Source organism: Melanotaenia boesemani, chromosome 21, assembly GCF_017639745.1.
Source record: "Melanotaenia boesemani isolate fMelBoe1 chromosome 21, fMelBoe1.pri, whole genome shotgun sequence".
In the NCBI taxonomy this organism is placed as follows: Eukaryota; Metazoa; Chordata; class Actinopteri; order Atheriniformes; family Melanotaeniidae; genus Melanotaenia; species Melanotaenia boesemani.
In genome coordinates, this window is record NC_055702.1 from 7,132,866 (window position 1) to 7,158,411 (window position 25,546).

Below are 25,546 nucleotides of genomic sequence, written 5' to 3' on the forward strand. Positions count from 1 at the left end.
TAATCTGTATAATGCAGCACAGATGAGCATTCTGTGGGATTTATCTGAAGTTAATACAAACTGATCTTTCATATAATTTCTTTGTGACTTTTTATTAAAATGCAGAGCTAAATAATGGGGTTACTACAGTAAACTGCTTCATTTTACATCACTTTTTATCCCCCATCATGCTTAACAGCTGCAACACTCGAGGTGTTTCATCTCCTCCCCTCTCCAGATGGCAACAGAAAGAGGTGAGCTTGTGAGACCTCTGCAGTCTGCTCCTTAGACATCCTGAAAGCTCATCCCAACCTGAGCTGTCAGAGGTGATTTGCACTTCCAAATAGTAGACACATTTGGACATAATCTAGAGGTTTTATAGCTAAGTAATGCCTGATCAGGGGTCATGATTTGGGCCTAACGTACTTTACGCTGAGTGTTTTATGGGTCAGGTTTGACCAAAACTTGCAAACTGTGGCTTAGTTTAAGCAGCAACAATCACCTCAAGTCTATTGTTTATTCAAATCAGAGTTGCTGGTGCAGCTGACAAACAACCATGTATGCTTATGCTCACTCACAGAACCAATTCATAATCACCAGTGCATGCTTTAAGACTGTGAGAGGAAGCCAGAGAACCCAGACAGAGCCCATGCTGACATGGGGACGACATGTAAACTCCACACAGAAAGGCCTCAGGATACAGTCAGGGACCTTCTTGTTGTGAGGTGGCAGTGCTGAACATCACACCATCATGCAGCCTTCATGCCAAGTCAAGTGTAATTCAAGGCCAAATGTGAGTCAAACATTTTATGCTATCTGGGCTGCAGATAGCAAAGATGCCACATTTTAGAGGTAGTGACAACAAGAGTGGAGAAAAACAAAAAATTATAAAGAAAATTTCATTGTCATATTTGATTAACACCTCCTGCCTCATAATTCTCTTGTGACAAAAGTTGTACACCATCTTAATCAAATTCCCAACACCCCAAGGGTCAACACTTTATGAATGAAAGCAATTTCCAGGGCAACGTTAAATTTTTTCAGCAGAAGTGCCAGGATTGCAAATCATTAAAAACCCTGGTATAAAAGATGCAGTTAAATTCATATTCTATAGCTGAACCTTTGCTTTTATACCATAACTGTGAAGTTTATTTAGGTTTGTTGTAACAGTGATGCAATATGACACTATCAATACTGCAGCAACACAAACAGCACGATGCAGCCTTGCGCACCTCTGCAAGCTGCTGATACCTGTAACCTTACACCAGAGCATCAAAGGCAGGCCAGCTGATTTTACCCATGAAATTTTAATGTGAAGATGTTTCGAAACACTTTGCATTTATTAAAAGTCACTCAGTCTAAATGATGTATTGCATAACGTGACACTGGAGGTGGCTGTCACACGTTGAAAGGACGGCATTGGTTAAGGTGTGCTTAAACCTACTGTATAGATCCTCACCTTTTCCCTACATAATGTGTAATTTGATCTAACTTGATGATCAGCATACAAAGGCGACAACAGCCACAGCAGAGGGGCAGCAAGGGGCCAACAAATACCTGATGTCGCAGCAAATTCTGGCTGAAAGATTAATATGAAATGCTACCAGGCAAGGATGGGGGCAGCTAATGCTTTATTTTTACTGAGCAGTGCAGGATAAATTGTATTATGTGCATAACTGTGCTCTGTGACATACTTATTTATATAACACACAAACATATCCAGGGTTCTGTCTAAAAGGTAACTATTTCTGCTTAGAACAAAATCATATGTCAAAAAATTTTAACTATTTGTTCATAAGAACAGTGCGTGTTGAAAGTGTAGTCTGTGAGCCCACACCGCCCCCTGTTGACCATAGATGGAAACAATCAGTCTGCACCAGATGCACTTTTTTTAAAAAAAGTTTATATATCGTGATAATACAAAAAATGCCAGTAGAGAACACATTGTGGTAATATGCAAAACTTGGTTTCCATGGTTACCATGAAACACAGCAGCTCCTTATGTCACTATATTGCTTCCAAACTGGTGGATAACATCTAAGCATGACACAATTCAGAGTTAATATTTAGAAGTACTTGCATATGAAAGCTTTAAACACCATAGACATTTAACATGTTACTAACATCATTTCACATTCTAGTTTTAATGTCTTACTTTCCTTCCATGATGAAACAAATCCTTACATATCTGCATTTTCTGGATCATTTCATTGTGAGCTACAATCAAAGTTGCTATTTTTTATATTTTATACTTGTCTTTGTCCTCCTTTGTATTTATACATTTATATTCAGCTTATGACAAAAAGTTTTGACCCTGGTCCATATGACACTTTTCTTTATTACTTCTGGCTAGTTTCACTTCCTGTCACAGGACTCTTTACATTTCGTGGTGTCTTTGTCTTTCCTACTTTCTCTGCCTTTTCTTTTTTACCTTCTTTATTCAATGCCACAGTGTTCTCCTTGTCCTCCTCTTCGTTTTCTGATTTGGCAGGAACCTTCTTCAGCTTGAGTTTGCCTTTGAGAGCAGATGAAAAGGTGAGCGAGGACTTGATGAATTCCAGAGGAAAGATGCCCACGTCTCCATCGAAGCGGTTTTTGGTGATCTGCAGGGATCTTCGACCTGGACATGACACCACCTTCTTCTCCTGCAGAATGAGGACGTTGTCGGCCTCTTGGCTGGCCTGGAAGAGTTTTAGAGGTCACAATGTGTGTTTGACGCATCACATAATTATAAACTTAATTTTATAAAAGGGAAATGTACAACTTTCTTGTCATACTTTAGCAGAACCAAAAATAGATGCTGTTTGCAGTTCTCGGTCATCCTCCTCTTTTCTCGGGTGAATGATCAGAGTGACATGGCAGCTGCTGTTGGTGGCAAACTTCCTGAAAACCCCAATTATGTGGTCCTGGACGGCAAACCTGGATCACATTCATTTATTACCACAAATTTTTTTTTCATCAAGTCCACTGTTGTAACTAAATGTTTGTCCCTTTACTCACTTGTCTACTGAGAGGTTTTCTTGTCCCATCATGAACTGCAGGTTATCAATGACGACATGGTTGATATCGTAGAGGTAGACAGCATGCTGCATAGTATCCAGTACTGTCCTGAAGACAAAGTTGGATAAAAATAAGTAGGTATGAGACCTTATCTGTATTATTTGGGCAGGAATAAATCTAAAAAGAAGGTTTAATTTGGTAGATAACTGCTGCACTGATCAAACTTACTTGATGTTCTGCTGTCCGTGGAAAGTCATGAAGTAAAGTGGCAGCTCTTCAAACTTGTCAGCCCAAAAATCGTACTGCTCCAGATTCTCCTCCAGCCTCTGCATGGCAAACTGTGTCAGCATGATCTTAGCCAGACGCACGTTGTTGATCTCAAAACTGCCCCATAATGTGTTGACGCCCTGCATGCAAAGGTCCAGGGCCAACTCGCTGATGAAGGTGGTCTTCCCACTTCCGGTAGGACCTGGTTAAGAAAAACAATAAAAGTAAACTGTACAGAGGTGATGATTATAAATAGAAAATATGTTTCCAGTCATATTTAAACTCTGGTGAAACAATGGTATGAACCTGCACTTTGACTGCATTATAATTCCTACCTGTGAAAACCGTGAGCTCTCCTTTTCTGTGTCCCTTCAAGATCCTGTTGAGGTCTGGAAACCTCATCCACTTGACTCCGGCCACCTGGTCTGTGTTGACCAGCTCGCCGTACACATCCTCTCTGAGCTGCTTGAAGGAAACAATGGACTTGTGTGCTGCTGGGATGGAGGCTTTGATGATGCGGCTTAAATTCTTGCCTCGGGCCAGCGCCTCCGATGGGCATGGCTGGTACTCCCCAGGCCGCACCAGAGCACACCTCCTTAGTCCCAGCTTACGCGAAAAGATCTTTGACGCCTCCCAGGAGCGAATGTCTCCTCCGAGCCAAAGCGTCACACGCTTGAACTGCTCCAGGTAAGGCAGCAGGACCGGAGGGAGGCAGCTGACCCCACGAGGAAGAGCAACACTGGGGAGTCCTGTGGCCTGGCTTACGGCCAGAGTATCCAACTCGTGACCAGTTATCACCACCTCAGAGTCTAAGCGGCTTACAAGAGGGAGGCCAAACAAGTTGTAATAGGAGCTACATTTTGGGACTGTTGCTTCATTATAGGTGACGGAGTCGTCGTCTGTCCTCTGAGCAGAGAGGAGCTTAATCCCCTTTAAAGAGGAGTCAGGTCCGCCAAACCAAGGGAAAACCAGACTCTTGGTGGGTTTGAAGAGCCTTACGCCAAACTTCTTAAAGGTTGCATTAGAGATCTTTGAAATCTGAAACAAAAACGAAAACATTGATCAAAGTTATCAATCACTCTAAGAAGTAAATAAGAGAGGCAACCTGGAGATGCTGTATACTAGGAATGTCCAGTTACAGTCATCGAGGGCTGCTGCCCTGTTTTAGCTGTTTCCTGGCTACAGCACATTTTATTTACATAAGTAGATCATTAACAGGCTTGGGGAGAACTTGACAAGCTGTTGCGGAGATCCATTTCATTTGATTCAGGTGTGTTGGAGCAGGGAAACATCTTTAATTTGCAAGAAAATGGCCCTTTAAGACCAGACTTGGACATCCCTGTTGTTTGAATTTACAATTCTAGTATTTATTACTAAAGTATTTTTTTACTTAAAATAAAATGAGCATTATCAGCTAATGATCCTATTACCTAATAAACAAGTTTGTTTCTTGTATTTATGCCAGTTTCACTTTACATCAATATTCTTTCATCATCTCTTGATTCCTCTAATATAAAAAGAATAAAACAAAATGTATATTCGTGGCCTTCCTTCTTCATTCCATTCATTTACAATTTTTCAAATTTCTAATCAATAAGTCATTTTCTAAACGTCCCGAGATATCAACCTGAATGTCTGAAAAAGTTCACTAAGATTACAGACAGCAGTGCTTTAAAAAAAAAAGTCTCATGGCTTTCTACAGCAAATCTGAAATTTCCAAGACATTTCAACATCAAAACTAAAAATAAATCATAAAAAAACTAATAAAAATAGAATCACCTAAATGTCATAAAGCTGAGGCTTTTTCCCAGCAAACTCACCAATGTTTGGGACAGCGTTTGCTTCAATTATCTTTTTCATCACTATCTTCATAAATATCTGAGCCAGTTTTTTTTTCTTTTTACATTATCTGTGTCGCTTTACAAAACACTTAAAAATGTGACATTTGGGGATTATAAATATCAATAAATAAAGACATAAAATGTTAAAAAAAAATGCACATTTTGATTTGAAATGTCCTAGAAAATAAAGACCATTTGCCCTGCACTCACACTAACTTTGCTTTAGATAAAATTTGTAAAATGTTCAGCTTCAGGAGGCTGTTGCATGATCATGCTTTAAAGTCAAAACTTTAAAAATAAAAAATAAGCCATGTAAATATAAGGCAGCATATCTTTTTCATTTACAGAACAAATTAAAACTGGTGTACTTCTTATCCGCTTTCTCCTCTTCATAGAACATGGATGTGAAACTGTCCGATAGCCTTGTTCCCCAGTTATTCTGACTTTTACACATCAGGCAAAGCATCATGGCCACTGACAGCTGATGTTAATAACACCAATTATCTCTTCATCATGGCACCTGTTAAGTGGGTGGTCTATTAAGCTGCAAATTAACATTTTGTTCTCTAAGTTGATGCATTTCAAGCAGGAAAATGCAGAAGTAGAAAGATTTGAGGGAGGGCCAAATAGTGAAAGGCTCATTCATGCATGTGGGGAGTAGAGGCAGGCCCATGTGGCCCAACAGATGAGCTACTGTAGTTCACACTTCTGAAGAAGTTAATGCTGGTGACAGAATACACAGTGCATTCCAGTTAGTTGCATATGTAGCTGCATAGCCACAGACCAGTAAGGGTGCCCATGATGACCCCTGTCTGCCAGCAAAAGCATCAACAATGGGCATGAAAGCCTCAGAACATGACCATGGAGCATTAGAAGAAGGTGGCCTGGTTTGATGAGTTGTTTTCTCTTACATCATGTGGATGGACGGATGAAATGCTTATCTAGGGGTGGGGGAACCTGGTTCTCGAGGGCCACAGTCCTGCAGGTTTTAGATGTTTCCCTGGTCCAACAAGCCTGATTTAAGTTAAATGGATCCAACAGCTTTTAAGTTCTGCACAGTGACTCAATTTGAATGAGGTGTTTTGAAACAAAGAATCATCTCAAATTTGATGGACAGCAGCCCCTGAGAACCAGGGATCCCCACCCCTGTTGTACAGTTTTTTGTTGCCCCTTTCAGCGGGATAAGATGCCTGCCTTAAAACAAAAAATAGTTCAGGAATGATTTCAGTTGTTGATTTTATCTCCAGAGCTCTTTTGGCAGAAAAAAATTGGACCAATACAATGTTAGGAAGATGGTCATAATGTTATGCCTGATCGGTGTAAGACTTGAAGGAAGAAAATAAAGCAATGTCAAAAAAAAACAAACATTTTTTTTGCTTAACAATACCTGGAACATGGTTTTAATCAGCTGAGCCTCTTCTTCGGGAAGATCAGTGAAGGGAACAGCACTTGCCCAGATTCCCTGCACCTCCCTCAGCTCCCTCTCCAACTCCTCCTGCTCCTCCACACTTTCAGGATACCCCAGCAGCACATGAGGACTGAGGAAGTCCTGCCCTTCCTTTTGCATCACCTCCACACAGTCTTGAAGGTCCTCCCAGCTCCCTTCCACCTGTGTGTCTTTACACAGAAACTGTCCAGTGGTTTTGTCGATGAACAAAGAAAAACTGTCCTTCCTTGTAGTGGAATCGATGAATATGCTTGGGATGTGTAGGCAGCTGTAGCCATCGTGGAATGATATATCTTTGGAGCGGAGGTACTGTTTGATGTCTGTGACTGTGATGGGACTCAGGGGGAACTCTACAGTAGACTTGGCATCCTTTTTATACCCCCTGATTCTCTCGTGTACCAGCAAGGAGCCTGCACCCTTAAGTCTAGAAGCACATGTAGCCTCAGCAGGCCTGTGAAGGAGACTTTGAGTGAAGAGTCTCAGTTGTAAGGATGAAAAGAGCTTTTGGTGGAAAATCCTTGGGGTTGCCACCTGCAAGACACAGGTGGTGCCCTTCAGCAGCAAGCCTCTCCACATTGGCTATCTGGTTAGCACGCTGAGCCTAGAAAAGACAGCATAAATAACACTAAGTGCTTGTGACATTGTAACACTACAGAAAGACAGAGAAACCGTAAAACTGCTGTTTTTATTTTAAAATGGGCACAACTGTAGCATGGAAACAAGCCTGGAGGAACATTTAATCCTGTAATTAAAAATAGGCGATGTTCAATAAAGCAGCAAACACATAAATGTTTTTACCTGCTGTCCATTCTGACCTCATTTTTACCCACGCTCCCATGCAACCCTGGTCTTTGGTGTGCTTTCAAAATAAGTCCGCCGGAAATAAATTTTGAAGAATAAGTAACTGTTTGTGAGCACATTGAATATATAAAATTAAAAAAAATATTCGTACACATTACACATAGAAAAATATATTGAGAATAATATATGTACGCAAATAAAATTTTATTTTAATATTTAATTTATTTTTGTTTTATATGCTGTTTCTTTGTTTCTACCCGGATCATACCAGCGACGAACGGAAGTTGTATGCATGCCCGTCAAGGCGTCCTCTGGAAGTTTTACACAATTTAAAGACATTATTTTTCATATTGTTAAGAGATTAATAGTATACCACATTTATTAGTCAGACTGTTAACTGACGGTTGAACGATGACGTCCAGAGGGACGCCGAGTCGCTTCCTAAGAAGCGTTCTACAGAACGGCGTCGGTCGATACGTCTGTCAGCTGAAACGAGTCTCCATCATCTTCTCCAAGAAGGGACAGAGCTCACTGGGAGTTAGGTAATAACATGATTTCTCAAGTCGGTTATCTAGTAATCATAGCCTTTTGGGAGATAGTAATCAATGCTGAAAATGATCAGTTGCTTTTCGTATAATATTGTGGTTACTTTTCCACTCATTTTGGTCCAGTTCTTGTTGAGAGTTTACAATTTAAAAAAAAAATCATGTGCTGAGACACATAGGTTATTATTGTTATATCTTGCATAAGAAAAATGCCTAAGGTAGCACAGCTGGGCAGACAAAATATGTATATTCACTGTGTGTGTGTGTGTGTGTGTGTGTGTAAAAAGAAGGTTAAAGAAAAAACATGAATAGTTAAGCACCTTCATCACCAAACTATTTTTCTTTTGCAGGGACTTTATTGAAGAGGGAGTTATGGATTATGCTAAAAGTAACCCTGGAACTGTTGTGTATGTGTCTCCTCAGTCCTGCGGCCTCCCTAAAATAGTGGCAGAATACTGTAAGTGGCCACAGCCTGTGTTTTTATCTGTTACCTGACTTAATCTGAATTCCTCATAAATGTGATATCATATGGTAATACTATAATGACCCGATTAGCTATTTGCGAGACTGCAGTAAATAATTGTGTTGTCTGATAGTTACAAAATGAACTGTGTTGAGTGTATAAGTTGTTGAAAGGAATTTAATTCAATTTTCTTCAACCAACTTAAATATATAACAACAAATGTTTTATTATTATATTTTCAGTGGTTCCTTTTGGATACTTTTTATTATAAATAAAGATGTCTATCTTTTTTCTTTGTGTATGTTTAACTTAACTGCTTTGCACTGACTTGTAGTTTATCTTTTAGATTCCTTTATTGGAGTTGTATCAGTTATATATCCTTTGAGTAGCCTTACGGATTTAATACAATTTAGTGATTCCATTAGTTAGGAAATTGGCTTAATAATAATAATAATAATAATAATAATAAGATTGTACTTTATTAAGTTAGACTCTGTATTTTACCCATCTCTAGTAGATGGAGTGGTGTTAAGGTCCTTGCTCAGTTCAACTCTGTTGCCAGCCTGGGAACTTACCACAAGGCTACCACTCCCCCAATGTGATCTATATTATCACATTTGATTTAAACTGGGCTAATACATATCATATGATTAGTTAGATTTTATTGTATTATGATGGGAATAGACTGCATTGTATCTTTAGAAGTGCTTTTGTTGAGAATGGTTATGAACTGTTCTGTTTGAATTGCAAATTATACAGTATGTACATGCTGCTTGCAGTTGTAGCATTAGCTTTTCAGCTGGAGGTTTATTTAAAAGTTAGCAGTTTTTATGGTAAAACTAGTGAATAATTTAAGAAAAGCGATTAAAACCATTAATTCTACAGTGATGTAACACTCTTAAGATACTGTAGGGGGCAGTGTAATACTTTTTTTTTTTTTGTAGCTTCTTTTGAGACGTCAGTTCAAAGGCACTGCAAGATTCACATGTCCATACTTGTCCCCTTCAAACTCCTTTGTGCTGAGAAGTTTTCTCTTGTTCCTTCTTGTAGTAAATGGCCATGTAAGGGAGGAATGTATCAAAACCAAAACAGCGCCACAGATTTCTGAGATTCTCACCAAGCTCACCAACCAGTCGGGCCAGGACATCATCCGCATCCGCAAGCCCTACCACACTGATAATCCCAGTATCCAGGGCCAGTGGCACCCCTTCACCAATCGGCCCCTGTCCATTGGCCCCATCAAACCACAGAGACGCAATCCAGACTAAGGACTGAGCAAAGTTGAAGCCAAAACATTTTCAGAAAATCAGTGAATATACTAATTTCCTGAATTGTCTGTCATCTACGTCTGGTGTTTGAAGCGTTTTTCTGTAACAAGCAGCTGTTATTTAGGTATTTTTGACCATGTTTCGTTTTGCTGGCTGCTTTAAAGCCATGCACAGAAACATGTATGTTCATAATACATATTGAATAGTCTTTAAATGGCTGGCTGCTAAGAGACGGAAAACTGTTTTTAACCTTAAGGTTATTTGAAGTTTTGTGTAATAAATGCAGCACATTGCAGATGGATCTTTGTTTTTTATGAAATTAAATAAATTGTTCTGGAAATGCTTTTGTTCCTCAGTATTTAGATTCAGATGTGTCTGAGCAGCATGTCAGAAGCAGCTCAGCAGAGGAAAGCTGGCTGCAGCTGTGCTGCTGGTATCCTTGAGTTTTACTGATGTACTTTCATTATTTGCATAGAACATTGAATATACATGTTTTTACACTTCTTTACTGACAAAGTTTCTGGATGTCCTTGCTGCACATGCTTACATGATCCTGAGCTTAAACGAGCTTGACAGATGGTTGTGTGATAGCTTGAGGGACGACACTTTTTTTTTTTTTTTAAACCTTCAGTGTGAGCTGTCTGAATGTGCTGCAACAGGAGAAGGAAACTTGTGCTGCTCCAGCGGTTGATTTGTTTAAATTCGACGAGGCACATGCTGGCAAAACGATAGCTGCTTTCTCTGCAGTTCTCACCTCAAATTCATCATGTCTGACTGCAGAAGGCATGGAGAGTTAACCTCAGTGTTGTCCTCAACAGGAGTACACACATGCAGCCAAGAAGTCAGTGTGAATACAGATGCAGTAATGACGTCTACTGCTAAGTTTTATGAAATTGACGCAGTATATAGAGGTGACATTGCAGAAGATGGTAATAAAAGTGCAGATGGAAAAGAGAATGAGGTGGAAATTCTGTTATTTCATTCTCACCTCCTAATTTTTAATTTATCTATGACAGCAATTAAATACACATCCTTTCTGCTGTCATCACTGCACAGCTTGACCCATGCAAGGACATCTAAGGATCTAAATACAGTTACAGTTGCTAAGTTACCACCTTGAATGCTGCTCTGAAAATGTTAATTTGACCCTCCCTTCCTTGCTGAGCTTATGTTATACCTCCACTTCGTCAGTCATGTATAAATGCAAATTAATTTTATATTGTGTGGGATCTATTCCCAACGGGGGTCAGTGGCCTCGCCACGAGCTAAAAACAAGCAGGCGTTGTGGTATCTTGTGAAAAGGATTCCGTTTGAACACGTCTGATGTGTTATTTCATGATTTCATCTCTGAAGTTCCTTTTTTCCTCCTCCAAGCTGTGAATAATGTAAATTGTTTTTTATTTTCAGAAGTGCAGGAGGTTTAATGAGCTGAAATAAGACAAGAAAAAAAAAGATTAAGTGTTTTAACCATCTTACAAGAAGCAAGGATGCCAGTTCAGTTTGTGTAACAATACAGAAGAAAAGTCCATCAGCAGCATAAAGAAGACAACCAAATACATGAAAATGGTCACAGTTTACATGACTTTTAACATATTATAAAACAGGAGACAGAATATTACAAATTAGGAATGCATCACATCAGTTTCTTTGGCCACAAATAAAGGAAAATGTACATCTATGTAAAATATACTAATACAACAGGGAGATATTCTGGTTTCTGAAGCCAAAGGAAATGCTTTACTGTTGATTTGTGTACAATTGATAATGTTTTACCTGAAGCCCACAATACAGTATACAGTATCTGTTCTAGTCTTTGAGAGAAGCAGCAATGGGCACAGAATCGGGTGAGACTACCAGTATGTTCAGGGACATGCATGACTTTTTTATAAGCGAGGTTGACAGCAGGAACTAATAAGCAACACATGATTAAGTACAGACTTATGTTAAACTCATCAGACATAGAAAACTTAGTACAAATTCAGCCACAAAATGCAAACCAACAACTTTTTACACAACTTTGATTTAAATAAAACACTGCATGGAATTGCATCTACAGTATAAATATATAGCATTAATATACAGATATAAAAAATAACATTTACTTTGTTTTAAGCTTCAGCAGGAAAACTCACTTCTCTGATCCCTGCATTTACAAAACCACAAGTTAGAGTGCTCTTTTAAAAGTGCCTCTAATTGATAAGAGGCCATTTATAAACTCAGCAGGGTCCTTGAGGGAACTTGTGAGAAAGTGAATAGAGGAAGTAATAAATGAGACTGTCATGTAGAGGTGGTGAGATGGGGAAACTATAGAGGCAGCAGAGAGGAAGAGATGGGAGGAATCAAGATGAGGTGTAAAACAGGAGAAATGGCTTAAAAGACTGACAACATGTTCAGCGTGTTTTGTAGCCACAAGTCAGGCTGAATGGCCAGGTAAGCTCAGCTTTAGGAAAATAACAGCTGCCTATACAATGGTACAAATACAGCAATCTTATCCAGGGGAAAGCTCCAAATTTGCTCCAAGAATTGCACATTTTTGCAAAAAAAAAAAAAAAATTGAACCATTATGCAAAAGTTCAGACGTCTCAGGAATAATTTTTAAGAAATCTGCAGACCGTAACTAACATGTTAAGGTTAAGGCAGTGAACACTTAGCAAACAAAATTCACAAAAATGATGCCTACAAATGTAGAATAATCCCATATAACAGGGCAGCATTTGTAGGAATCAGTGTCTTTTATTCGTAATATAATTGATAAACTCCAGTTAACAGCAACAGTGGAGATCTGCAAGACCAAGAGAACTCCAAGAGAAAGCTGTAGCTTCTAGGAAGTCAAATCACATCCTGTGTTTGACTATACTAACGACCTTTCCTATGTCCTCACCAATGATTTATCATCACAAGTTAACAAATTATCTAACAAGCCTGAAACAATCTAAAAAACGGTTCTGAACTCATGAAGCTGAAATATAACTTTAAGGCTGCAATAAATAAAAGGTGTGTTTGGAGAAAAAAGGTGAATAATATGAGAAGAGCCCTTCTCCAGATATTAAGCATGGAGAATGGCTGATTATATTCGGGCTTTTGCTACAGCCAGTGGCACACTAAATGAATGGATTTAATTAAATACTGGCAAATTGCAGATTCAACTAAAGATGAAGTGAGGTGAGCTATTAAAAAATAATGATCCTAAAGACACCTTAACGCATCTGTGCTTCTGACTCATTTTGATGGCACACTAACATTAATTATGCACATTTATAGGTCCATCAACACCCTGTAGTGTCCCAAGGCTGAGAAACCACAATTAACAACTATTTTTTCCAGCCTGAGGCATCAGATGGATACTGTGATTTGCATTAAGTCGCACACCAGCAACTGGATATCAACACACTGCTTGTTTTGAATGCTCACCATGGCAGATTTAGCAAAGAAACATAGAGGTAATCAAGAAAAGAAGGGGAAAGTGACTGAGGAAACAAAAACAGAAGCGTCAACATGGGGCTGACTTTTACTGGCTGGAGAAAGCTCAGAAAAAAAGACAGGATACAAGACGGTTGCTAAATTTGCCCTGCTAAGGGGCGCCAAAGTGCTAAAGTTCAGTAGTGTGGCTTTAAAATGCAAAATGTGCCACCCCAGCTGGGGGATTTAGTCATTACCCTTGTGGTCCTCAAGCTAACATAAATAAAATGGGAAAAACCTCAAGAACAGTGGATAATAGACACCTACGAATCTCGATGGATAAATCAGCAACTCATGGCAACTAAAAAAAAGAAAAAAGTCCAAAGTTTTGGCATGTACAATTAAATGCTTACTGCAATGAACAATGTAACAACATATCTTAATAAATTCAGATTTGTCTTTAAAAATAATATTTGGCAAAGCAGACTTTAGCCTGATTAATCATTTCTAGCTTCATTAAATAAAGAGAAATAATCACATCACTGTAATACAAAATGAGATGGTATGTCACAGGAAGTGGGTTGGATTAGAAAAAAAAGAAAGAAATCTGTATACATATTTATCATATGCTCCATGTCTAAAAGTGTTTCTGAACAGCTGAAGGGATGCTATGAATGGCCTCCTCAGTGGTTCAGATTGTTTTAAAAGCTACATACAAAAATAGATGAAAACCTGCAATAGCAAAACATCTGCTGTCTACTTGCATCTTCATCGGTTTCCCGTGTGTTTAACCAGAACACACGGGTCAAATGATTTGTGGTTGCGTCTTCCTGCAGAGATGAAGCGGTGCACACAAACAGACCGTCATCCCCTGTCCTTACTTCACAGAGGTGAGCCAACGCTGCCATTACTGTCAGTGTTGCTCTGACTGATGCATGCTGCAAGTCACCAGAGGGCTGCTGCTGCGCTACAAGAGCTGACTCAACACTTTGTTGGGAAGACAGATCTTTTTTCACCGGTGTCTGTGACACATTTACTAACTACTCAGGAATTCATTTCAGTCACTTCTCTGTAAGTTATACATGTGCTGTTTAATCAGAGCTGTTCACCTTGCCAGGAAAACCCTGTAGGCTCTGCGGTTCTTGTTGTTTTGGCATTGAACTGATCAGGTAAACACTGAGGATGTGTTCATGGGGCGCTCGTGTGAAGGTTTTCTGATATGGCGATGTGCCACCAGCAACTTGTTGTTTCTAGAAGTGGATCAGATTATTTTTCTGTTTAGAAAAGCCGGCACGAAGCTTTTCTTTTGATTTTTTGCAAAAGAGCAAAATCTTTGTTAAAAGTGTTAAATCTCAAACTAGGCCCTCATTCTGGTTAAGTATACTTCAGTTTATAAACAGCAAACTCATCTGTTTGTCTTTAGCATGTATTGTGGAACCCATTTAACAGACTGCACACATTCCCTGTCATATAGTTTTATCTTGTTTCTCACAGATGCTAAAAACAGAAAGACTGGTAGGGAAAAAACATAAGCTCGCTGCAGGTGTTTCCACTGGCACAACACATTGCTACAACAGCTGCAACAGTAATACAATTATTGCTATTTACATGAAAGAAATGACAAAAGAGTGCTTTAAAATAAATGCACTGAAATGTATCTCTCATGCACTGTATCAAAACTGGATTCTTAAAGTGATACTCCAGCCAAAATCTGTATTTTGGTTTTCACTATGATAATAGCCAGATGCGGAAGTGTTTGATTTTTAAAAGGAAACCAGTTTTTGACAGTTACTAATAGAAAAAAAGATTTCAGTGTGTTGTTGTAGGAAAATGGTTCAACATGTGACAATCATTCTCTTCCTCCATTTAAATGGATTTCACTGGGTCAAATTAATTTACAAACCTTCACTAAGTTTATGAAATGTCACAAATGTTATTTTTTCAAACACTGTTCTTTCTAAGCCTCATTGATATTTAATTTTTCATAGGATTAGGTTAAAAGTTGCTCTCATCATCCATGAGATTCAACCATTAATTTGCAACTGAATAGCAAAAGTAAATATTAAAAGTAATTTAAACTTTTTTATTTCATATCTGAAAGATGGATATTCAATTTCTAATTTTTTTATCAATGAAATCAAAGAAATCTTAATTCTGTGTATTGATAAGCACAAGTCACTGTCTCTGAGCCAATCAGCTCATAGTCCTCACACTGTAAATGTCACTGTAATGCTGTTGTTCTGTCGTTCACACCAGCTTCATCCTCTCCATTTTCTCTTCATTTGAGTTCTCCAGAGTGTCTCAGCCTCACCTCATCTGTGTCACCTCCATTGTTTAGACTCCAGAGAGTCCTGTTACTATTTTCTGTCCTCATCCAAGATTCATTCAGTCTTATTGCCAAAGATTCTCCATTGTACATGCCTGTATGTTAAATGGGAACTCCCAAGTCATATTTAAAAACAACCACTGCAAATCATGCTAAATGTAGCACCTGAGGACACCTGTGGGTGGATCTCAACAATAAACAATAAGCTAAAACTGCTTTAATTGTCTGTTTTTCATTATGTTCAGCCAGTGACAGGGGTTACAAATTATCCTCTGCTAGAAACCTGCTGTATGCATGCCATTTATTTTACATGATTTCATGAAGTAATCTTTTATGCATTTGTCCCTGTTAAATAAGCATGTATATAAATAATATTTCAAATATTACATACAACTTCAGGAGTTTTTGCATGATCTTCCATCTAGAAAAACCCAGACATGAGATTGTAGAGTCTTTTGCAAACATACAGTACATACTACTTCCTTTTTAAGGTTGTTTAAAAAGACATTATTATAAGAGGTCTTGTAGCAGTCAGTTTAATATAAAAAAGTGCATTTAGAGAAAAACCTAAACATTAATGCAATCCAATTCAAGCAAAAATTTTACAAATCTATAATCTTTACTATCCATCTGCTGCTATGTTTATCATTCTATTAGAAGTGCTTGCTATCCAGATCTGTGCAGTCCACAAACACACTCACAAGGGACAAATGGGAGCATCTTTATACATAAGGCTGGACTCTCAAGTTCTCAGGTTGTGGACCTTTAGATAATGGGTAAGACATCAATTCTCATAATATACTTTTTGGGAAGAGTGTCACTTCAAAGCTCCATAAAAGATAATATTACATGGTGCTAATTTCTCAAACACCTACACAGGTGAAAAAAACGACCTACCTGCCTGACTGCATTTTTCACTAATGCCTCATTTTGTATTTTTGTGCACTATCTGACCACCATCTTTCTCAATCTGCAGAGATTCTACACTGAGGTAGCATCACAAAGCTCCCAGGTGCTATTTGTGTAGTCTATGGACACATTTTTCACGGCGCCACTTTTCAGATTGCAGTGTGGTTAGTCTTGTCCATCACTGAGGTGAAAGCATGGGACACTTTTTTGTTGCACAAAGAAGGCTGCACATTTCATATCAAGTTAGAACACAACCTGCAGGTACTTTGACACTGGGGAAATTACAGCAGCATTTCAGTTTATCCCACAACTACCAGTCACAGTTGGATTACAAATGAATAACTATGAGACAAAGACTGAGGTGGGCATCCTAGATGGAGCTCTCATCAGGTTGTAGGTCCAGCTGTGTGTGTTTCCTCTTCTCCAGAATCCTGTTGAGCTCCTCTGTGAATGAATGGTAGAGGGGTGACATGCCCTCAGCGTCGGCCTGCCTCAGCAGCACATAGCTGTTCCCGTTCATCTTCCTCAGCACGCTGGGCAGAGTGGCCGACAGCCCGTTAGCGTAATCCATGTTTGGAAGTGGAGGTGGCATAGGCAGAGGAGGAGCTGGTGGAGGTGTTTTATCAGGAGACATTTGGCCGTCTCCTGGAACTATCTGAAAGAAGCTGTCGCTAATGTCCCCAAAGGTTGGAACTGAGATGGACCGACGACCCTGCCGGCCGTTGTAATGACTTGAGATGGTTTTAAGCTCGAAATGAGAACTCCTTTTTCTCTCAGAGGCCCCCAGGACCTGCAAACCCTGCTGGGAGAACTTCCGGCTCTGGGCGGCCCGTCTTGTGCAGAAGCTCACATAAAGAAGGACCACAGTCAACACCAAGCAAAGTCCTCCCAGAATCGCCACCAACGAGATATACACAGCCTCCATGTGCCTGTAGGTCTGGAACTCAGCTCCTGGAGGCAGAGGGGCAGGAGGAGAGGACAAAGACTCCTCTGTGGGACTGCTGGTGGAGAAAACAGTCGGGCTGGAGGACATTGTGGGGTTAGTTGTGACTGTGGGCTCTGCAGGGAAGTACGGGTCTGTGTGAACCTTAACTGTGTAAAGATAAACCAGGACGGAGACAGAGTTCTCCACAGCAAAGCAGCGATACAAGCCACTCTGTTGGGTGCGAGCTCCGATTATGAGCAGGCCATCTGTGCCGATGCGATAGCCTGAATTGAGGCCGTATCCCTGGAGCTCCTTGCCATTTAGCGTCCAGCGTGGAGTCGCCAGGTTAGAACGTAGCTCGCACTGGAGTAGTACATCATCACCAGACATCACAGCACGTCTCCTATGTATCACTGAGAAACAAGAAGAAAAGAGACATGAGAGGGAGGTAAAAGGGAAACTAAGATGTCTATGAGTGAAGAACATGAACAGATGGGGAATTTGCATGAAGCATGTACAGAAACACAGTAGGACAGAAAGATGAATATCCAATAAGATGTCAGGTCACCAAGGTTACAATTCAGAATTAAGGGTGAGGAACCTCTGTGGCTGCAGCATCACTTTCTATCACATCTTATAAGCTTCTTTAAATGTAACAAGCCCTGCAGTGCAGCAGGACCGGCTGACCTCCAGCAAGAGAGGAACTGATTAAAATGTGTAGGCTGGGACCTCGGGGATGGGTAAGGAACATACACCTAATGAAATCCCTTAATAGATGCTAAATGGTTGAGTTTTGAGGAAGAGAAACATGAATATGCATGAAATTTTTAAACCTCTTAATTTGAGTTTGAGAGCATCAAGAAGGAAAAATGGGTGGTAAAAAAAAGTATGAATCAAAAAAAGAAATAAAGAAGGTAGATGCCCTTACTTAATGGATTTACTTAAAGTGTGCATGCTTTGTAACACATACCGTTTCCTGAATTCTCCTTACATCCCCTGATGCCTCTCCTGATGTCCTGGGTTAGGTTTGACCTGAAATAACGATTTTGTGAAAAATTTGCATTTAACCTTTAATCAAGAAAGCGTCAGTGAAATTAAAAAGCTCTTCCTGGTAGAGTCCTGGTAAAGATAAGCAGCAGCAACAGACAAATAAATGTGAGATTAAATTAAAAATGTGACTATAAAATCAAAAACAGCTTAATCTAAAATAATAAATACCTTTTATAAAAAATAAATTAATTGGACCAACACAGTCTGTATATAAAGTAACATATATACCATTTAAAGAAAAAAAAAACAATTAAAAAACTGGTCTGAAGCCAGTATAATTTGATTTCATAGAGAAAAAACAAAATTCACAGCGTTGGAGCTCTGTGTAGATCCTGGCAAAGCTACTTTGGAGCTATTTTGTCTCAGTTCAGTGTTTAAATTCTTCCATCATCGTTTTACTTCATCACTAGAGAAAAGACTTCACTCTCCTTTTAAAAGATTTAGGAAAAGGGAATGATTTGTCTCAGAAATCAGGAGGGTATTGTACACTATTGATGTTCCATTAATATTTAATTCTTCTTGCTGCCTTTTTTTCAGGCTCCATGATGATAAAATAAACCCACAGGAGAGGCTGATTTGTCTGCTGTAGTACTCGAGATTAAGATGTCTGCAGCTCACTCATGCAGTGTAATAATGAGAGGCGCAAACAGTTCCCAATGGAAGAGTGAGCCAAAGTATGCCAGTCTGTGTGTAGAGTATGAGTGTGTTTGTTTTGGACTGTTTACAATGTGTTTTTTCTTTCTGTGTGTGCATGAGCTACTGGTCAAATTCTTTCAGACCACAACAACATCATCTCATAACCCAAAGAGTCGGTCCTCATTCCAAGATTAACTTTTAAACAAGATTTATTTTTTTATTTTTAACTTAGTCATATCTAAGTAAAGTAAAACGGTAATACTTTGTTTGTTTGTTTGTTTTTTTAGGTGATTGAGCTTCACTTGAGCATTATTTCAGGCTAATTTGGACTATTCAGAAATTCCAAGGGAGATATTGCTCTTTTACTCCACAATGCTGATTAGCGGAGCGTTAATTTTCATATCAAATATATTAAAATATTAAAGAGATAGTGCACAATAAAGTATGTTTTGAGCTGTAAACAACATCATATGACTTTATTGTTATAAAAACTATTTATGTTGTTGTCAAATCCAATTTATTTATAGAGCACTTTAAACACAACAACGTTGACCAAAATGCTGAACAATAAAACAACAACAAATCAAATTGTTATACCTATATCATAAATATACTTCTTTATAGGCTGCCAGTCAAACTGACCACTCATTTTACTTTTTTAAGAAGAACTTCAAGTGTCAAACAACATGCAGCTGTTCAAGTAAATGTGAGCCTTCGAGAAGACGTAAATAAAAGACGCCTTGTGAATCTGAATCATTCTCCATCTGTCAAATTCCTGCTGTCCTGACCATATCACTGACTAAATCCTGCCTTTAGTATTTGTGCCATACCTACAACCTGCCCCTTGCTCACCCCCCAGCTACCCCACCCCTCTCAGCCACTTGGATTTTTCAAAACTTTGCAGCGGGTGGAGTTACACTTTAAACATAGCACTGGCGCAGACTGAGTAGTTTCTTTTTCTTTTCTTTTATACAACAAAACAGCAATATCTGATGTTTTTGACCTCTTGAGGGAGGCAGTGAACTCAACACTAGCGTCTTATAATGAAGCAGCATTTATATTTTAGTGACACCTAGTGGCATAAACTGCAAATTGCAACATGCAGCTTCACACCTCCCTACCCTAAAAGTTTGTTTTTGTTTGTATCTAGTCCCTTTGTTTTTAATGCCTTAGATTAAATGGTTTATATCTATTTGAAGAGGAGATTCTTTGACATGTGAACAGCTATGTTACTGCCATAAAAGAAACGTAGAGGACAAGTAATGTTTAGAGGACAATGAAGAAGAAACAATTGTGCAATCAGTGGATGTTTGTTAAAAATTTGAGGGTACATGTTGAAGAAATGGGGCATCATACTACTACATTATGCAAGAATAATGTAGTAGTACATTACATACATAATGAAGAAAAACCCTCTTCAGATTAATGATAAAGTAAAAAAACAAGGAATGAAAGTTATGCCGTAATATAGTGCATGAATATAAGTGCAATTTGTTGCCATATAGTTGGTGCATGGCATTTGAAATGGTTGCTATCTCAAACGTCATCACAAGATGCCAGTACTTGTTAAATTCCTTTACAACATATTGCACTTGGAGGTACACAATGAAGTTTGAGTGAATTCAGAAAAGTTGACGCATTAACAACGTGTTAAAGCACATTGCCTTGTATGTTGTCAACGACATTATCAGAACTGCTATAATTAACCCAAAAAGCTTTGTTGTTGTCTGAAAATTCAAAACCAGCTTCACAAAGTGGAAGGAGGACGTAGGGTCAGGCAGAAATTATCTAAACATACCCTGCCACGCTGACATCTTTATTTTAATTATTGACAAATATCTGTTAAAACCACTTCAAGCACCATTAACAGTAACAATAAATCTATTTCAGACATATTTATTCTAATTTGCTGTATTTTTATGTTGTGGTTTACATGCATTTGCTTATGTAAATATTTTGAGAGCTTCCCACATAACAGCTAATATCATTATAATCTCATTATAATCATTATAATGTAAAAAGTAAAATTATCTTCATATATTTATACTGTATTCTTTCCAGGTTTAAGTAACAGTATACCAATGCCTTGTAATTATTGCAAGCTTACACTGATAATAAATTGCATGTAAACTGTTCAAATATTATCTCTCAGTTATTTTACCTCTCAGTTTTACAAGCAGAGTTGCACTCTATATGAATCACACACACATGTTTTCTTCTTGGGGACTCATTTAAAATTCAAACCCTCCTATTCCAGCAGGCTCCTGCTGTGTCGAACAGTGCTGATGAGAAAAAATCAGGTCAGCTACATTGTCTTAGACCTGCTTTCACAGAAAATGTGTTGGAGGGGTACATGAGGAGTATAAATAATTAATTATGTTCTGATATTGCTGTTGGGCCAAAGGGAGGAAACAAATACAGACCAAAAAGGTGCATACATTGTGTAAAACCTGTCAATCTGTTTATAGGATCATTACACATATTTTACCTTAAAATGGTTCAGTTTTTCAGCTTACACAACCACAGTTTTGAAAACAGAGGAAAACAGAAAACTGATTAAGGGAGGAAATAAAGAAGCCTATTACATGGAGTGAACAGGTGGAAGTGTGAAGGAGGCATAATCAAAATCAGAAAACTTCATTAATCCCCAGAGGGAAATTGAATTGTTGTAGCAGCAACAACAGAACAAGAACTGAAAAGACACATAAAAAGGCAGATCGGCATCTGTGTCAAAGCCTGAAAATCTCAAGAGATATTCACTGTGACCCCTTTTTCTGTGTGCATTATGCACTTTTGCAAAACACTGTGCATCTGTTTGTGCTTCTTTCTTTTTCTTGTTTACTCACCTCTGTGCACGTAAAGATATTTCCACACACACTCTTCCATCCCAGCCACAGAAGGGGTCTCTGGCAAAAACACAGTTGTAACAGGAAGTGTACCTCTGACAGGTTGACATCGGGACCTGAACAAGTCCAGAGTGGGAACCAACATAGATACTCCTCTGAAAAATAAAAGCAAAAATTCAGTATATTACTTGTGTGCTTGTTTATCAGTCCTCTATTTCTAATAGAATTGGAGATAGGGAAGGAAAATTTACTTGACTGCTTTCTCCAGATTAGCTTGGCATCCAATCCTTACCCATTCAGATAATTTGTTTAATTTAAATAATCTTTCAGTGATTTGCTGTACTGACTGACACTCAAACTCTTTGGTTATTTAATGCTTACCCAAATAACACATAGCAAGACTGGATCAGAGATTTTAAAGCATCCCTAGGTGGGCTCCAAACAGTTTCAGGCAAGTAAACAGAGGTGGAGAAATATTACTTAAATGTTTGTGATGTGGTTTAAGAGCTCAGATAGATTAGTTCTAGGAGAATTTCATTATTTCCCCAAAGCTAGGCAATAATAAAGACCTTAGAGCAGACCATTAATGTATTCAGTGTAATCTGAATATGGTAAGCAGCAATATGTGGTTATCTGGGCCTCTTTCTTTCCAGTCATTTAAACTAAAACTCTCTGAGGTCTTTCAATCACTTTTTTTCCATTTAGCAGTTTGGTTCTGGTTGTGATTCCAAGACCTAAATCAAGAAATAAAGTATTTTATCATGAGTATTTTAGTTTCACATTTACTAAAATTGTGCTTCTTTGCTTTTAGTTTCTTTGTCGTCTGGATGTGGTGCAAGTGGAGAGTGTCCATATTCATTCACGACTGGAAATAGGAGCAAATATCTTGCTTGCATAAAATTTCACATTGCTTATAAAATTCTGATGCATATTTCTGATTTTATGCATACACACAGTTTTAATTAATGAAACTGCACACAGTTTCGTGCATACTTGGTCTGGACCCATTTATAAATACCTGAGCTGAAGATATGACCATGCTCTCTATCGGTTGCTGTTTGTCAAACATCTGCAGCTCCTCTATGATATGCATTTCTCCATCAATGTCTACAGCTCTGTGCAACCAACCATCATCTGCAAGAAAACACACAGTACTGTCACTAATCATGATAAACCGTCGTGATCATGTCAGCATGCTGAATTTCTCATAATTTCATGTGATTTGTCGACAAAAAAAAATCACCTGTTCCCAAAAACAGAACAGTGTAAATGTTTCCATCAAGCGCTGGCTCCTTGTGCACAGCAATCTTGACATAGTTGACACTCCTCTTGAACATGAGTGGGCGCATGCCTACTGGTTGCACCTGGTTGGCCATCAGTGGGTGCCTTCTGGCAAAAGTCAGAACATTGTCTGGGAGGTCTCGAGATGAGTTGATACCCTGGGACCTGTGTAGATCTGTTATACACTGTGGAGACAGAAGCCATCAAATGTGTTAGATTACATGGAAGAAAAAGCAAGATATTAAAATCTTGCATGAACAGAGAGTTAAAAGATGAAACTTACAGATCCAGGTCTTGGCTCTGGAACTTTTCCAGTGTATTCCCTCCACTTTGATTCCTGCACCTCTAAGTACGGCCCTTCAAAAACCTTATGTATATCTGAGAACGCATACTGGCAGATAGCAGATGCTTTGATATTCTTCCTGAAAGATAATCCAACATCCAGAGGACACATTCAGGATTAATGATTCAGAGCTGAAAAAACTCAGAGATCTGTGGAGCAACTGCCGCCCAGATCCAGTTTCAGACACATCACAGATCATCACTGTCAAGTAAAAAAGTAACAAGACTACTGAGGATTGATCTCTGAAAACCTTCACGAAGGTAGTTTTTGCTTTAAATGCTCACAATTTGCTTCTGGATCTTATATGTTTGTCTTGGAAAAGGGAGTGAGACTGATGTCATTGACAGGTGTGTAATTTCCCCCCCTTTATCCCAGGTGCTCCCATTATCCAAACCAGAAGAAAGTATATGTTTTCAGCACCAGATTCACCCAAATCCCCACTCCTTGTGAGTCATAAATACAACCACCACATCTGTGGGTGCTGGTGGCACACCTAAGAAAAGAAAGAGTAGGGATTGGAAGTCACAAACCAGGTGACCCTTAATCTTTCGCCCTACAGGTGAGATTAGTAATAGGGGGAAAAATGTCTGCGTCACATTCTTAAATCTATTGTGAGCACACCTCAGTCTTCAAAAGCATTCATGTGGAAAAATGAGAAGAAAGAAACCAGAGTCTGTTTCATTCTTGCACACCTGAGTCTAAAGTATATTGATGACTACAACTCATACAGGTGTAGATGTTTCAAAGAAAGAAAGAAAAGCTGCTGCGGTGAACGACAGGGCAGAATGCATGGTAGTAAAAAAAATGACTAGAAAGAAATTGATAGCATTAATGTGGCACTGCTATCCTCTCCATCAGAATTTAAGCACCATTGGGACAGTTTTATACAGCATGACTGCATATCAGCATAAGCACTCTCACATCACTGCCAGATTTTCCTCTCGCAGTCATCGCTCCCTCATCATTTTTGGAGGCTTCTCTTTTGACAAAAACCCACTCTTATTTTAAATAATGACTCTATTTTCTTTAATGCAACACTTAACCTGATTAACACTTTTATATTCATTCAATATATAAAATGTCATAGAATAAAATGCTCCCAAAGATCCAGGAAACATCTTTACATCCTTAGCAACCAGTATAAAAAACAAATTTATTATATTAGAAGAGAAAAGCAGTGAATGCTTACAAAAAACAAGCTGAAAACTGAGGGGATATATTAATAATAAAGTCACATTTTGTGCTTGAGAGCGTGGGTGTCTGAAGTCATTACAAACTCAAAAACTCAAAAAGAAATGCTGTGCTTTCACTTTGGGGTCCCCAGATTAAGAAATATCTCATTAAGTGAGATGTTTGAACTTATAGTTTGATTTTATAATTCCTACTTCAGAGTCAAGATCTTCAATCTACTTTGTCTCCACCTAACTTCAAATCACGTTGTATTTACTTATTTGCTCTTCCTTTTTGCTTTGCTATTAAAAGCAAATTCTCATCAGATGTTAGTTTACATAAATTAAATAAACAATAAATGAGCTAATAATGATGTACAAGGTAATTATTTAGTTTTTTTTTTCCATATAGATACTTTGTTTTTCCCCAGTCAGAAGTTTAAAATTCTAGTTTCCTATTTCTCATTGAATGTTATCTAGTGATAGGAAGATTCGGCTCTTTCTGCTCAAAAATGGCTCTTCATTTAGTATCATTCAGACCGCATATTTTGGCCTAATTTAGCAAATATGAATTATTTTTATGTTGTAAGCTATTTTTATTTAAAATTTTCCATAAAAGCTGTTTAGTTATATGCATTTTTTATTAAATAAAAATACTGTTACTATCTAATATTCTAATAAAATCTTTAAATGAACAACTAAACACAGAAACACAGCAAACACTGAACATTACAACACTTTCATTCACTAATTTCTCCACCTTTTCCTGATGCACATGTAATTTAAGTCCAGTTCCACATCTCTCTCTGTTACTCTGCATACCTGGCCTCTACCAGTTCACTTCCTGTCTTCTTAGCATCTGCTCCCTTTTCTTCTTTCACGTAATGATATGATTCTAGTCTTTCCTTGAATGTGATTAATTGTCCTTTCTGAAGATTCTCAACCATAAAACTGGCTGCTATAAAAGAGCTGTAAATTCATGTTTGAAAAGAGAAATGTACCTTTTCCATTGGTTATTGTGATCAAAGAAATTTCATTAACTTGTGAAAAC

The 25,546-nt window shown here is 38.4% G+C and overlaps 3 protein-coding genes across 3 annotated transcripts in view; 1 reads left to right on the forward strand and 2 right to left on the reverse strand.

Annotated features, from left to right (window-relative positions):
- Positions 1 to 1,849: 1,849 nt before the first annotated feature.
- Positions 1,850 to 7,389, reverse strand: twnk (twinkle mtDNA helicase). Its single transcript, XM_041974841.1, has 7 exons — positions 7,333 to 7,389; positions 6,475 to 7,135; positions 3,582 to 4,284; positions 3,208 to 3,448; positions 2,980 to 3,087; positions 2,757 to 2,898; positions 1,850 to 2,660 (listed from the first exon to the last, which is right to left on the reverse strand). The coding sequence occupies exons 2-7, from the start codon at positions 7,108 to 7,110 to the stop codon at positions 2,319 to 2,321; spliced, it is 2,172 nt and encodes a 723-aa protein (XP_041830775.1). The 5' UTR covers positions 7,111 to 7,135; positions 7,333 to 7,389; the 3' UTR covers positions 1,850 to 2,318.
- A 224-nt stretch (positions 7,390 to 7,613) lies between these two features.
- mrpl43 (mitochondrial ribosomal protein L43) lies at positions 7,614 to 10,552 on the forward strand. Its single transcript, XM_041973801.1, has 3 exons — positions 7,614 to 7,877; positions 8,231 to 8,337; positions 9,394 to 10,552. Exons 1-3 carry the CDS (start codon positions 7,747 to 7,749, stop codon positions 9,609 to 9,611), a joined length of 456 nt encoding a protein of 151 aa, XP_041829735.1. The 5' UTR covers positions 7,614 to 7,746; the 3' UTR covers positions 9,612 to 10,552.
- A 5,068-nt stretch (positions 10,553 to 15,620) lies between these two features.
- The window catches only part of sema4gb (sema domain, immunoglobulin domain (Ig), transmembrane domain (TM) and short cytoplasmic domain, (semaphorin) 4Gb), a 46,381-nt gene continuing 36,455 nt past the window's right edge, over positions 15,621 to 25,546 (reverse strand). The window contains exons 10-15 of the mRNA XM_041973800.1: positions 23,267 to 23,405; positions 22,946 to 23,168; positions 22,721 to 22,836; positions 21,703 to 21,857; positions 18,141 to 18,202; positions 15,621 to 17,583 (exon numbers count right to left, since the gene is read on the reverse strand). Of these exons, the coding sequence (XP_041829734.1) occupies positions 16,616 to 17,583; positions 18,141 to 18,202; positions 21,703 to 21,857; positions 22,721 to 22,836; positions 22,946 to 23,168; positions 23,267 to 23,405 (1,663 nt within the window). The 3' untranslated portion in view covers positions 15,621 to 16,615. The remainder of the gene's footprint in view (positions 17,584 to 18,140; positions 18,203 to 21,702; positions 21,858 to 22,720; positions 22,837 to 22,945; positions 23,169 to 23,266; positions 23,406 to 25,546) is intronic.